Source organism: Pituophis catenifer, unplaced genomic scaffold (genome assembly GCF_029215685.1).
Source record: "Pituophis catenifer annectens isolate HBS135680 unplaced genomic scaffold, rPitCat1.0.hap2 SCAF_15, whole genome shotgun sequence".
In the NCBI taxonomy this organism is placed as follows: Eukaryota; Metazoa; Chordata; class Lepidosauria; order Squamata; family Colubridae; genus Pituophis; species Pituophis catenifer.
In genome coordinates this window covers 6,784,782-6,799,482 of record NW_027256895.1, presented here as the reverse complement: position 1 = coordinate 6,799,482, position 14,701 = coordinate 6,784,782, and the positions used below count along the sequence as shown (strand labels likewise).

The window sequence follows — 14,701 nt, the reverse complement described above, 5'->3', positions numbered from 1 at the left end:
ATTTTATGAAATGGACAATTCTTGATTGTGTGTATTTTGTTTATTGAGTAAAAGCTCTTGGCAAGCAGCTACTGGGTTGCTGCCAAGCATCTTATTGGAAGAATTGGTTGTCTGCCAGTTTATTTAACCTCCAGCTGTCTGTTTGTGTGCGTGTGTGAGACGGGGACAGAACACTGTAACTTCTATGAGGGCTCAAATTCTGTTCTTTTTATTATACACTTGTTATCAGATCAACATGATTCAGTCTCCATGAAGGGAGCTAAATTTTGTTCTGCTGCATTTAAAATTAGGCAGAAATTGATTACTCACCACCAACTGTAATACACACACATGTTTACATGCCTACCACACAAAGAACACATAAACTTTGCTTAATTGCTTTTTCTTAACTGCTGCTTGTTGTTTAATTGAGGTCTCAGCAGAATAATGTAGCACTTGGGGAAAAAGATACAAGACAGCAATCCACCACTGGATGCTAGGATGGAGAAGATCTCCACAGCCACCATATACTTCCCCTTTGTGCTCAGATAAGTAGGGACAAAAGTCAACCAAACACTACAAAACACCAGCATGCTGAAGGTGATAAACTTGGCTTCATTGAAAGCATCTGGCAACTTCCTGGCAAAAAAAGCCACCATAAAACTAATGATGGCTAGAAATCCCAAGTAGCCCAGGACAAGATAGAACATGACAGCAGATCCCACGTTGCATTCTGCTATGATTTCACTGGTGAGGGAGTGCATATCCAGATTTGGGAAGGGAGGAGAGGTTGCCATCCACCAAGAACAAATACTTGCTTGAACAAGGGTGCAGGAAATAACAATGGAACCGGCCAGTTTTCTCCCCAACCATTTCCTCATGTTAGACCCTGGTTTGGTGGCCATGAAAGCTACAACTACGGTGATGGTTTTAGCTAATACACAGGAAACGGACACAGCAAAGATGATGCCAAAAGCACTTTGGCAAAGAAAGCAAGTGGTCTTGTTAGGCTGCCCCAAAAACAGCAAAGGGGAAAGAAAGCAAAGGAGAAGGGACAGAAGGAGTGTAAAGGTAAGTTCCCTGTTGTTGGCTTTGATGATGGGAGTGTCTTGGTGCTTAACAAAGGTTCTAAGGACAAAAGCTGTAGTTATAAATAGGCTAATCCCAACCAAGGCTAAACCCATCCCTAATGGTTCTTTATGAGACAGAAAGTTTAAAGTCTTGAAAACGCATCGATCGTGCTTCTTGCTTGGATATTGATCTTCTGGACAAGGGGAACAGTCAACCATATCTGGGCATTGAAAAAAGAAACATAAAAAATTGACGATATGTGTCCAAGGGACATTTCCATGTTCTATTCAACATAATCCCTCCCTGTTGAACATTGTTGTGTTAGCCTATAGCATAGCATAGCATAGCATAGCATAGCATAGCATAGCATAGCATAGCATAGCATAGCATAGCATAGGACAGGACAGGACAGGACAGGACAGGACAGGACAGGACAGGACAGGACAGAATAGAATTCTTTATTGGCCAAGTGTGATTGGACACACAAGGAATTTGTCTTTAGTGCCTATGCTGTCAGTGTACATAAGAGAATAAAGTAGATTCATCAAGAATAAAAAGATACAACACTTAGTGATAGACAAGGTTGCTAATAAGGCTATCAAATCGTACTAGGAAACAAATAAAAACAATATAAATTGAAAGATACAAGCAAGACACCCCTCCTGCACAAGCTGCACTGGCTTCCGGTGGTCTTTTTTTTTTTTTAATTTGATTTATATGCCGCCCTTCTCCGGAGACTCAGGGCGGCTTACAATGCGTTAAGCAATAGCCTTCATACTTTTGTATATTTTTTACAAAGTCAGCTTATTGCCCCCACAAACTGGGTCCTCAATTTACCTACCTTAGAAAGGATGGAAGGCTGAGTCAACCTTGAGCCTGGCGAGATTCGAACTTGCTAATTGCAGACAGCTGGAGTTAAATTACAATGCATTAGTCTGCTGAGCTATCTTCCGGGTGCACTTCAAGGTGTTGGTTACCACCTTTAAAGCGCTCCATGGCTTAGGGCCTGGGTACTTATGGGACCGCCTTCTGCCACCGATAGCCTCCCACCGGCCAGTACACTCCCACAGAGAGGGACTCCTCAGGGTGCCGTCGGCCAGACAATGTTGGCTGGCGACCCCCAGGGGGAGAGCCTTCTCTGTGGCAGCACCTGTCCTCTGGAATGACCTGCCCCCGGAGATACGTAGGATCCAAGATCTCCGTGCCCTTAAAACTTTTTTATTTCATCAAGCCGGGCTGGCTTAACCCCCCCCCCCCTTTTAGATATTTTTAAATGTTAATTGATTTTAGTTGGGGTGTCTTAAATTTACTGGGCCAAAATTTGTTTAATTCTTTTTTTAAAAAATTAAATTTTGTATGTGATGTTTTTACTCTTGGCTGTTCACCGCCCTGAGTCCAATTGGGAGAAGGGTGGTATAAAAATCGAATAAAATAAATAATAATAAAATAAATAACATGATTATAGTCATAAGTGGAAAGAGATAGATACTAGTGAGGAAGAGAAGAAGAATAGTAATACAGTCTTAGTAAATTATTTGACCCCGCCCACTCCAGGGTGCTCAGGTAAAAATTAAGCTAGGGTGGGGATGTAGGGGGTGGAGCTGCGCTACTGCTTACCTTTGGATAGTTGCAGCCAGCTGCATACATCTCGGCCTATTTCTTTTGCTGCGGCCAGCAAGGCTTTCCTGAAGGCCTCTGTAGCTGATAACAGAGCTCTGGATTGATCCAGGGATCTCTTATTGGCTACAGAGGCCTTCAGGAAAGCCTTGCTGGCCTTGCCAGATGAGAAGTTCCTGAAGGCCTCTGATAATGAAAAAGAGGCTTGTGGTGATGCACGCAAGTGCGGTGAGTCAGTGGACAACATTCCTGCCCCCCCCCGGAAAATAAGTCCTGGTGCCTTTTTTGGTGGCAAATATATATATATATATATATATATATATATATATATATATATATATAAGACAGGGTCTTATTTTCGGAGAAACACGGGTAACACATTTTGCACATGTTCGGTTGCATTAACACGTGCTGAAATATTTTTTTGTACTATATTACCTACCTATTTGGTGTGAAATCTCCCCTTCTGGGCAAGGTGCACAATCGTAGCAGCAGTATTTCTCCCCTTCTTTCTTTTTCTTTTGGTATCCAGGCTGGCAAGGATCACTACACAGAGAAAAGGGCAGAACCTATCCATACATGTGAAAATAATTTAAGATAGAAAACCTGGTTTTCTTCATCATATATTCATACTCATCATACTCATGATTCAGTTAGGGCAGGTTAACTGCAGGTTAACTCTGCCCACTGCCAGGAGATCGATCCCGACAGGCCCAAGGTTGACACAACCGTCCATCCTTTTGAGATTGGTAAAATGAGGAGCCAGATTGTTGGGGGCAATACGCTGACTCTGTAAACCACTTAGAAAATGCTGAATGCACTATGAAGTGGTACGTAAGTGTTAAGTGCTGTTGCTACTGCTATTCCTCTTCATTTCAAAATATACCGTATTTTTCGGAGTATAAGACACACTTTTTTTCCTCTAAAAGAGGGTGAAAATTTGGGTGCATCTTATACACTGAATGTAGCCCCGCCCACCCGCTGGCACCCACCCTTTGACTTCTGCCTCCCAGCAATTTACTTCTTTGTAGCAAGCAGCAAATAGCAAACAGCCCGTTTCTGCTTCAGCACAGCCTATTACCACAAGCAGTTGATTGTCGGTTGAATCGGCCTCCCGATCCTCAGCTGTTTCCGGCTGCAGGGATTGCCATTGCCTATTGCCACGCGGGACTCTGCTGTTTGCTGCAAGGAGGCAAATTGGTGGGAGGCCGTTTTTTTTTTTTTTTTCTTGTGCTAATCAGGCTGTGATGAAAATGAAACTAAAGCAGGCTGTTTGCTGCAACAAGGCAAATTGCTGGGAGGCAGAGTCAGATTTTTTTTTCTTGTTTTCCTCCTCAAAAAAGATAGGTGCGTCTTATAGTCCGGAGCGTCTTATACTCTGAAAAATATGGTAACTACCCATACAGGGCCAATTCCTAAACCAGAAGAAATGTCTAATCCATCAAATACTTTTTTCAGATAACGGAGCAGTGGATTTAAATTGAGATCATTCACCTGGTTGAAAAGCCTGAGCCAGCTCTTTCTGTCTTGATAAAAGCTGAAACTCTGCTCTTCTTTGGAATCTATTCTCCCAACTTTTACTTTAGTGAAGGAGTTATTTGGGAATGTGACCATCTTCATGATATCAAAACCAGTGGCAACCTCCATTTTATCATTAAAAGCCACGCTTTCTCCAGCTGAATTGTTAAAGGAAATGCCTTGAAGAAACCGGTGAAGCTGTCAAAAAAAAAAAAAAAAAACAGCTAAAACATCACATGTAACACAATGGGAAAATTGACACAAGCTAAGGTTCCAGTAGTGGGGTCCTCCTGGTTTAACAATCGGTTCGGTGATCGCGCACTTTGTGAACGGGTGTGCATGTGCACAGATTGAAAAAAAATTTCACTTCCGCGTTTCTTCGGAGGAGAAAAACAGCTGAGGCGCAGCAATCTGCTTTGCTGCACGAATCAGTGGAGGAGATAAAGATAGGAAAATAGTGCAAGCGAGCGGATAGGTCTATCTGATCGTCGGGGAGAACCGGTTCGCTCCCAGCTGATCGTTAGAGCTACTGGTTCCCCCGAACCCACCCAAAATGGGTGGGTCTGCGCACCTTCCGTCGCGCGCTTAAGACTTTTTTATTTCATCAAGCTGGCCTGGCCTAAATCTTCTCCCCTTTTTAAATGTAAATTTTAATTTGTTTTTAAATTATGGGGTATTTTAAATTTGTTCAGCCAAATTATTTAATTCGTTTTTATTTTATTTTAAATTTTTGTATTTATGTGTTTTATCTTGTGGCTGTTCACCGCCCTGAGTCCTTTGGGAGAAGGGCGCTATAGAAATTTAATAAAATAAATAAATAATAAATAAAATGGTAGAATCCCACCCCTGAACAGTTCACCTAATTGATCAACTTGTGGGAAGTTTCATTCTTCAACTAGAAGAATGAAATAGTTTTGAGGAATATTTAAAAAAAAGTGTGGGTATAGGGTATCCTGCCTAAACTGGGGGTTGGACTAGAAGACCTCCAAGGTCCCTTCCAACTCTGTTTTTCTATTCTATAAACCAGTGTCCTAATCACCGGAGCCACCATGATCATTAATACCTGCCAAGGTTGAAGATCTTGGCTTGCCAGTCTCTTTCTTTTCACTGATGCTCGGTGAAGGGACCTAAATGAAGTCATGGCATGTAAAGCATGTGCTAACAGATAGACAGCATTGAAGATGCTGTAGCTGTAACCAGTCATCTGCATTTCAAAAACAGCATCTGGAAGCACCTCCAACCTCTCTACCCCAGTGCATACTTTATCGTGCTCTACTGATTCTTTGGAATTTGAAAATGTACAGTGAAAGGCTTGCTCCCAAAAATCCTTTAGGAAATTGTCCCCTTGCTCTGAGCAGCATTTTAGGTTCTGAAGATACGTCTGAAACCCGAGTGGTTCATTTGAAGGGACCTCAAAGGAAATGGTGCCTTGGAATAATTCTGAATCCCAGCTGGTGACAAGGCCCATGATGGTGAAATCAATTTGTGCAGTCACAATCCACAACTTTCCAATGGATGCATTTTCCTGATGAAAAGAATCTGGCTGAAACATTAGAGAACTTAGCCACATCACTGTAAGAGTTTCTCCATACACAACAAATATGTTGGCTCTGTTGTCCATGACATATTGATAAGTGCTTGAGGATACTTCGTTCATTTGGGTTAACGATGGCAAACGACTTTGGCTTGGAATTCTTTGTGTGAAGGCAGAACAGATTCCATTCTGGAAAAACAAATGTTCCAAGATCTTCAAGAAATGATCTCCGCTCTCGTCTCTCAAGACAATGAGTCCAACCCAGGTCCATCCAAAATGCTTCAGTAATTGGACAATTCCTGTATACTGATGGGCTTCGTTTGAGACCATGCGATAAAAGGAAGGAAACAGTGTTGGGTTGTTTTGTTCCGAGGCAAAAGAACCATATGTGAGCTGAAAGGAAAGGCAGATATATTTGATTAGATTAGATTAACAGAGTTGGAAGTGACCTTGTAGGTCAACTAGTCCAACCCCCCACCCAAGCAGGAAACCCTACACCATTTCTGACAAATCTTTTCTTGAAAGCCTCCAGTGATGAAGCTCCCACAACTTCCGAAGGGAACTTCGTTTCCATTGGTGGATTGTTCTCACTGTCAGAAAATTTCTCCTTATTTCTAGGTTGATCAGTTTCCATCCATTATTCCTTGTCTGGCCTTCAGGTGCTTTAGAAAATAGCTTGACCCCATCCTCTCTGTGGCAGCCCCTCAAATATTGGAAGACTGCTATCATGTCTCCCCTGGTCCTTCTCTTCACTAGACTAGCCTTGCCCACTCCTGCAATCATTCTTCATGGAGCCCAGGTGGTGCAGTGGTTAGAGTGCAGTACTGCAGCTACTTCAGCTGACTGCTAGTTCAGCAGATCAGCGGATCAAATCTCACCGGCTCAAGGTTGACTCAGCCTTCCATCCTTCTGAGGTGGGTAAAATGAGGACCCAGATTGTTAGGGGGCAATATGCTATTTAGTATACTGTCTTTGGTGTAAGCTGCCCAGAGACCTCAGAGAGTGGGCGGCATAGAAATATGACTAATAATAATAATAACAATAAAAATATGTTTTAGTCTCCAGTTCCCTCATCATCTTCGTTGCCCTTCTCTGCACTTTTTCTAGCGTCTCAACATCTTTTTATAGTATGGCGACCAAAACTGGATGCAGTACTCTAGGTGTGGTCTTACTAAGGCTTTAGAGAGTGGTATTAGTACCTCCCTTGATCATCTCTCAGTCTTTGTGACTGCCCTTTTAGAACATGGAGCCTCAGATCATGATTTGAATGCCTTTTCTTCATTCAAAATAAACAATGCTGGTCTATGGAGAAATGAAATAATTTATACAAAGAGGATAATAATAAATAAATCTGTTCAAATTCATTCCTCTAGCTTATTTTGCTGTTCTTTAATTGTCAAAATCCATTAAACCACAATAACTTGGCTTCATTTTGAATAGTCAAACATTTGTTGCCAGTCAAATCTTTCTTCCTTTTTTCTAAATATTGAGTAATATTGAGTAATAATATTAATCACAATAGAATTCCTCCAGGTTTGAAATTTTGGGCTTGGACAATCTGGAACTGCGCCGCTTGGGGTCCGATCTAAGCATAGTACACAAAATTGTCTGCTACAACATCTTACCTGTCAACGACTTCTTCAGCTTCAACCACAACAATACACAGGCAAACAATCAATACAAACTCAAGGTAAACCATTGCAAACTTGATTGCAGAAAATACGACTTCAGCAACAGAGTGGTCAACACTTGGAATGCTCTTCCTGACTCTGTTGTTACAGCCTCAAACCCTCACAGCTTCAACCTCAAACTGTCTACCGTGGATCTCACCCCATTCTTAAGAGGTCCGTAAAGGGTGTGTGCATAAGTGCACCAGCGTGCCTTACCGTCCCTGTCTTACTACCCCCATTTATATGTATTTACTTCCTTTGTTCATGTTTACGTTCATACCTATACTTGTTATCTTGTACTTGTTTGACAAACGAATAAAATAAATAAATTAATTAAAATAAATGAATTGTTCCAAAAATAGAATAGAATAGAATAGAATTCTTTATTGGCCAATTGTGATTGGACACACAAGGAATTTGTCTTGGTACATACTCTCTCAGTGTACATAAAAGAAAAGATACATTCGTCAAGAATCATGAGGTACAACACTTAATGATAGTCACAGGGAACAAATAAGCAATCAAATCATATTAGGAAACAATCAAATGAAGTCTTAAGGATATCAGCAACAAGGTTACAGTCATACACTCATAAGTGGGAGGAGATGGTGATAGGAACGATGAGAAGATTAATAGTAATGCAGACTTAGTAACTAGTTTGACAGTGTTGAGGGAATTATTTATTTAGTAGAGTGATGGCGTGTGGGAAAAAACTGTTCTTGTGTCTAGTTGTTGTGGTGTGCAGTGTTCTATAGCATTGTTTTGAGGGTAGGAGTTGAAACAGTTTATGTCCAGGATACGATGGGTCTGTAAATATTTTCACAGCCCTCTTTTTGATTTGTGCAGTATACAGGTCCTCAATGGAAGGCAGGTTGGTAGCCATTGTTTTTAATAAATAAATAAAATAGTTCCAAAAATGAATTAAATGCATATCTACTCCATCTTAATTCATAATCAAATCAGTATACCCTTCATAGTGGCATGAGAGTCAGTTAAGGCATCAGATTGCAAACAAGGAGAGTGTGAATTCTAGTCCTTCATTTGGCATGAAGCTAGCTGGTTGACTTTGGTTAAGTCACTCTTTCTCAATTCTAGGAAGGAAGCAATGGCAAACCACTTCTGAAATCTTGTCAAGAAAACTGTAGGGACTGCCCAAGGAGCTGCTGATCCAGTTCTACAGAGGAATTATTGAATCTGTCATCTGCACCTCTATAGCTGTCTGGTTTGGTTCTGCAACCCAACAAGACAGACACAGACTTCAGAGGATAATTAGAACTGCAGAAAAAACATTGGCTACCAATCTGCCTTCCATTGAGGGCCTGTATACTGCACGAGTCAAAAAGAGGGCTGTGAAAATATTTACAGACCCCCTCACATCCTGGACATAAACTGTTTCAACTCCTACCCTCAAAATGACACTATAGAGCACTGCACACCAGAACAACTAGACACAAGGACAGTTTTTTTCCCAAATGCCATCACTCTGCTGAACAAATAATTCCTTCAACACTGTCAAACTATTTACTAAGTCTGCACTACTATTAATCTTCTCATCATTCCCATCACCCATCTCCTTCCACTTAGGACTGTATGACTGTAACTTTGTTGCTTGTATCCTTACGATTTATATTGATATTGTTTCCTGATTGCTTATTTGTACCCTATGACTATCATTAAGTGTTGTACCTTATGATTCTTGATGAATGTATCTTATCCTTTTATATACACTGAGAGCATAAGCACCAAGACAAATTCCTTGTGTGTCCAATCACACTTGGCCAATATTCTATTCTATTCTATTCTATTCTATTCTATTCTATTCTATTCTAGTCTAGTCTAGTCTAGTCTAGTCTAGTCTAGTCTAGTCTAGTCTAGTCTAGTCTAGTCTAGTCTAGTCTAGTCTATTCCTTAGGCAGTCACCAGGAATCAAGACAACTAGAAGGGACAAAAAAAATGCATTTGAAGATCTTACCTGTGGAATTTTATAAAGGGTTAAGATGTCAGAAATGTGGAAGGAGATATCAGAGCCAAGTCCCCCAATGATGGCCATGAGGTTTTTCTGGATGTTGCATGCATAGTTGGGGACAAATCGATCAAATTTGAAGAGCAGGTCCAGTGTGGTCCGATAAGTCATCTTCTCATCATAATAACTATCATAGATGTGGAATCCAAGTGTGATATTGGGCAAGATCTGGGGATTTTGGTTGATCTCATTTACTGCAAATGCCAAGCCCAAGACATGTTGGTAGAACTTTGTCACTATGCTGAAAGACAGTTAGGTTCAGATTGTACAACCCATATAACTCTTTTTTTAAAAAAAATCAGTCTCTGGATCCATTTAACGTACTACAAGCAATCTAAAATTTGGGGGGAAAAAATCAATAGAAGCAAAATGAGGTGTTGTTTATGTACAGTAGTGGCCCAAATTGTGGAAACCTTTTGGGAAAAGTGTATTTTCTAAAACTAGCTAATAACACCACTTTTTTGGGGGGAGTAGTACCATAAAATTATATATCAATGGAAAGATAATTTAATCAAGAATGTAATGCAGTAATGTTTATGAAGGATTTGCTATTAGAATAGCAGTTACAGTATAAGGAAGAAAAGTGAAACACGTAGAAAGAACAAGATATACAAAAATTATCACCATAGAAAAAAATGAGATATACAAAAATTATCACCTCAGTTAATACTTAGTTGGGTAACCTTTTGCATGAATTATGGCCTTACAACATCTTCCCATGGAGTGAACCAAGTCTTTTAGTTCTGCAGCTCTTATAATGTGAAACCAAGATCGAATATTTGCTTCTGTTAACTGTGTTTTATTGCTGAGTCACTTCTGACTAACAAGTTTCTTTAATTGGCTCCATAGATTTTCAATTGGGTTAAGGTCTGGGCTATTCCCAGGCCATTCCAGCAGTGGAATATGATTATCTTGAAACTCAAAAAAAAAAAAAAGTGGTGTTATTAGCCATCAAACCTCAAAAATACACTTTTCCCAAAAGGTTTCCACAATTTTGGCCACTACTATAGAATGACAGAGTTGGAAGCGATCTTGGAGGTGTTCTAGTCCTACTCAACCCCCTGATTGAGTAGGAGACCCTATAACATTAGAATAGAATAGAATAGAATAGAGTAGAGTAGAGTAGAGTAGAGTAGAGTAGAGTAGAGTAGAATAGAATAGAAATAATAGAGTAGAGTAGAGTAGAAATAATAGAATAGAGTAGAGTAGAGTAGAATAGAATAGAAATAATAGAGTAGAGTAAAGTAGAGTAGAGTAGAGTAGAAATAATAGAGTAGAGTAGAGTAGAGTAGAGTAGAGTAGAGTAGAGTAGAGTAGAGTAGAATAGAAATAATAGAGCAGTGCAAACCCTGCACAAGAAGGAGACTCTATAACATTTCAGATAATGTTCAGTGATTTGGCACCCACAACTTCTGGAAAACCAGCCATTCCACTGGCTAACTGTTCTCACTATTACAATATTTCTCCTTAGTCCTGGGAAGAAGAATAGAATTATTAGATGAATTCAGTGACTGAAACCAAACCAAATAAAAATTATTTTGGAAGTAGTTACTCCAATTATAATGTCTTAGAGGAATCCATGGAGAGAACATAAGAGAGAATTTAGCTTACTTATTTACTCATTTCCCCTTTAATTTGTCCTTAGAAATTGTAAGAATAAGTTTGTTCCAGAGGGTGGAGGCAGTGACAATGTAGACACACTGAATAAAAGGATGTTGGCATTTGAAGCTTAAGGGAAAGGCACATTCCCATTTTCTTTTGCAGTAGTCTCAGTTAAAAATGGCACTTCTTTGAATATCCTTATTTGTCACCATTTCTCCACCCAGTCAAAATCAAATAAGCCAAGTCTCCCAGGCCAATTACAACCTCAGCAGTGAAAAGTCTCATTGATTCTTTCCATCTCTGCTAATCTTGAATGGCACCTCTTGTGAGTGTCTCTTGAAAAAGGACAAAAATACATAAAAGGCAAGTAGCAATTCCAATAGCACTTAGATTTATGTACTACTTCACAGTGCTTTACAGCCCTCTCTAAGCAGTTTTACAGAGTCAGCATATGGCCCCCAACAATTTGGGTCCTCATTTTACCGACCTCGGAAGGATGGAAGGCTGAGTCAACCTTGAGCCTGGTGAGATTCGAGCTGCCAAATTCCAGGCAGCCGGCAGTCAGCAGAAGTAGCCTGCAGTACTGCACTCTAACCACTGCGCCACCGTGGCTCAAACACAGAAGTAAGCACAGAACTGGCATGTGTTCGCCGAGAATGAAAAATGAAATGAAATAGAATGAAAACTATGAAAAATGTAAACTGTCTCCTTCATTCATTCATTCATCCATTACATTTGCCTATCACCAAGTCTTATGATTTACAGAGTTGTCCAATCAATACCTTATTTCATAGAAAAGATAAGGGAGCTACTTCATTCATATTTATATTTATTCATATTTATTCGGTTTTCATATTTATTCGGTCTGACCTAAGCATAGTACATAAAATCATCTGCTACAATGTCCTACCAGCCAATGAATCCTTCAGCTTCAACCAAAACAATACAAGAGCATACAATAGATACAAACTCATGATAAACCGATCCAAACTAGATTGCAGAAAATACGACTTAAGTAACAGAGTGGTCAATGCCTGGAATGCACTACCTGACTCTGTGGTTCCTTCCCCAAACCCCAAAAACTTTAACCTAAGACTGTCTACTGTTGACCTCACCCCATTCCTAAGAGGTTTGTAAGTGCACCAGGGTGCCTACCATCCCTGTCCTAATGTTTTCTTTTATTTGTATCCTTTTCATGTATTTATAATTATGTTTACACTTGTATCTGTCATAAAATACATGCTTGACGAATATTAAAAAATAAATAAAATAGAATAAATACTTTAAAGTCAGATCTGAGAGTTTCTTACATTGGAAACTGGAAGCTCAGGTCCTGTGAAGGTTGCTTGTGGAAAGAAAGCTCATGAAAAAAGTACCACATCTGAGAAGTCACCCCACCTGTGAGGAAGTCACCTGGTTGGTACGATTCATGAGGGATGCAAAGGGAATCAGATGGATTGCAGACCCTTGCACTGATGTTGTTTTCTACGTGAGATAAAAGAAAGAACAAGACTTCTAATATCATCATCTAGGTGCAGATTAGGTGCTCAGATGTCCATCAAGAACCTCATCACTAGGACTATATTTAATTCAAACAAGCACCACGTTCAATGGTGAGAATGTCACATAGCATGGAAAGGAATTAAAAACAACAACAACAACCCACAGCCACATCTGTTGTCAGGGTTCCAAGCCTGCCATCTGTCTCTTCTCCCCAGTTAGCCCAGATGTGAACGGCAGGGTGGGGTAAATGGGTTTTATAACCATGTTTGAAATGACACATTAGCTGTTTTTCTTTTAACTTTGGTAAAGCTGTTGGATTTTGTTTTGAGAAGCAGTCATTATTATAATCCAGATAATTGCAGGGAAGACAAAGATAGCTGCAATTCATTGTCCCAATTCATTGTCCCATAAATACACGGGACAATCATGTATTGTCCCATGTAGTTATGGATCATGGTTATCCCAAAGGTGCTTTTTTTCAAGAGGCAACTGGACCTTGTTTGTTTTTCCTTGAAGATGTTTCATTTCTCATCCAAGAAGCTTCTTCAGTTCTGACTGAATGGTGGGGAATGCAAAGATTTACACTCCTTGCAGTCATCTGTTTCATTAGCACCAGAGGTGGTTTTCAGCCGGTTCAGACCAATTCGCCTGAACCGGTAGCGGAAATCACGGGCAGGCCCGCTCACCTGCCTCGGCTCTATGCTGTCCTATTTAGGCATGGATTTTTTTGAATTTTTATTTTTAAACAAACAATTCATCATTAATCAATCAGTGTAACATCTGGGTACAAAAAATTTTTGTGTCATCATATTCAACATTTATCATCATTTTCTTAGTACATCTTCCCTCTTATATTTAAATTTAAAGTATTACAACATATTCTTCCCATATTTCTTATTTTTACATTGTCTATTGTCTATATTCAGTCTCCATCCATTGATAAAATTGCCCCCATATGTTGTAATACTCCGATTCTTCGTTCCCTCTAATTGCTAATGTTAATCTACTTCATTTCTGCACATTCTAATATTTTCTTAATTAGCTCTCCCTTGGTAGGAATTTTTTCTGCTTTCCAATTTTATGCAAATACCATTCTTGCTGCCGTTATTACATGTATAATCAAATATATATTTTCTTTACTAAATTTCTCCGGTAAGATACCCAACAGGAACAGCTCCGGTTTAAGATCAATAGATTGCTGTGTCATTTTCAAATTTTTGCCCAACAATTTCTCACTTCTGGACATGTCCACCACATGTGAGAGTACGATCCCGATTGTCTGGTGGCATTTCCAACATTTAGTTGATTTATCTTGGAACACTTTTGCCAAATCTTTCCGGTGACATGTGCCATCTATAAAACATTTTATACAAATTCTCTTTATATGCTGTAGCCATCATTAATTTGTAAAATAGGAACATTTCTGAGGCCGGGTGCATGCACGGAAGGCGCGTGAGCGAGCAAAGTACATGCATTGAAGGACGCTTACATTTGCAAACTGGTAGGGAAAGTAAAAAAATACCATCCCTGATTAGCACTCTTTCTCAGAGTGAACAGCTCTCTCTCAACAGAAGGAGAGGGATATGACACCAACTATCTGCTATTTACAACACAGTCCTTTCAGCAGTTCCAAAATGTTTCCGCACCCATTTGCACCATTCAGGAGACTCTGAGGGCACAGATAAACCAAGGGGCCTTAAGGACTTGCAGACTCTCTTTTCTGACAGTGAGAACAATCAAGCAATGGAACAGAAGTTGCCTTCGGAAATTGTGGGAGCTTCATCACTGGAAGCTTTCAAGAAGAGACTGGACTGCCATTTGTCAGAAATGGTGTTGGGTCTCCTGCTTGGATGGAGGGTTGGACTAGATGACCTACAAGGTCCCTTCTAACTCTGTTAATCTGTAATTAATTAGATATTAGAGGACCACCAGTGGTAGAAGTGGAATTGATTTGAGTCTTTAATAATGGCTTAGTATATATTGACAGGGGATGCGGTGGCTCAGTGGCTAACATGTTGAGTTTGTTGATCGAAAGGTTGGCAGTTCAGCAGTTCAAATCCCTAGTGCCGCATAATGGGGTGAGCTCCTGTTACTTGTCCCAGCTTCTGCCAACCTAGCAGTTCGAAAGCATGTAAACAATGCAAGTAGAAAAATAGGGACCACCTTTGGTGGGAAGGTAACAAC

At 40.0% G+C, this 14,701-nt stretch overlaps 1 protein-coding gene across 1 annotated transcript; it reads right to left on the bottom strand.

Moving 5' to 3' along the window:
- Positions 1 to 371: 371 nt before the first annotated feature.
- Positions 372 to 13,763, bottom strand: LOC139324828 (vomeronasal type-2 receptor 26-like). The gene is made up of 7 exons (XM_070954580.1): positions 13,679 to 13,763; positions 12,325 to 12,499; positions 9,362 to 9,653; positions 5,249 to 6,112; positions 4,162 to 4,383; positions 3,110 to 3,236; positions 372 to 1,270 (listed from the first exon to the last, which is right to left on the bottom strand). The coding sequence occupies exons 1-7, from the start codon at positions 13,761 to 13,763 to the stop codon at positions 372 to 374; spliced, it is 2,664 nt and encodes an 887-aa protein (XP_070810681.1).
- Positions 13,764 to 14,701: the final 938 nt, after the last annotated feature.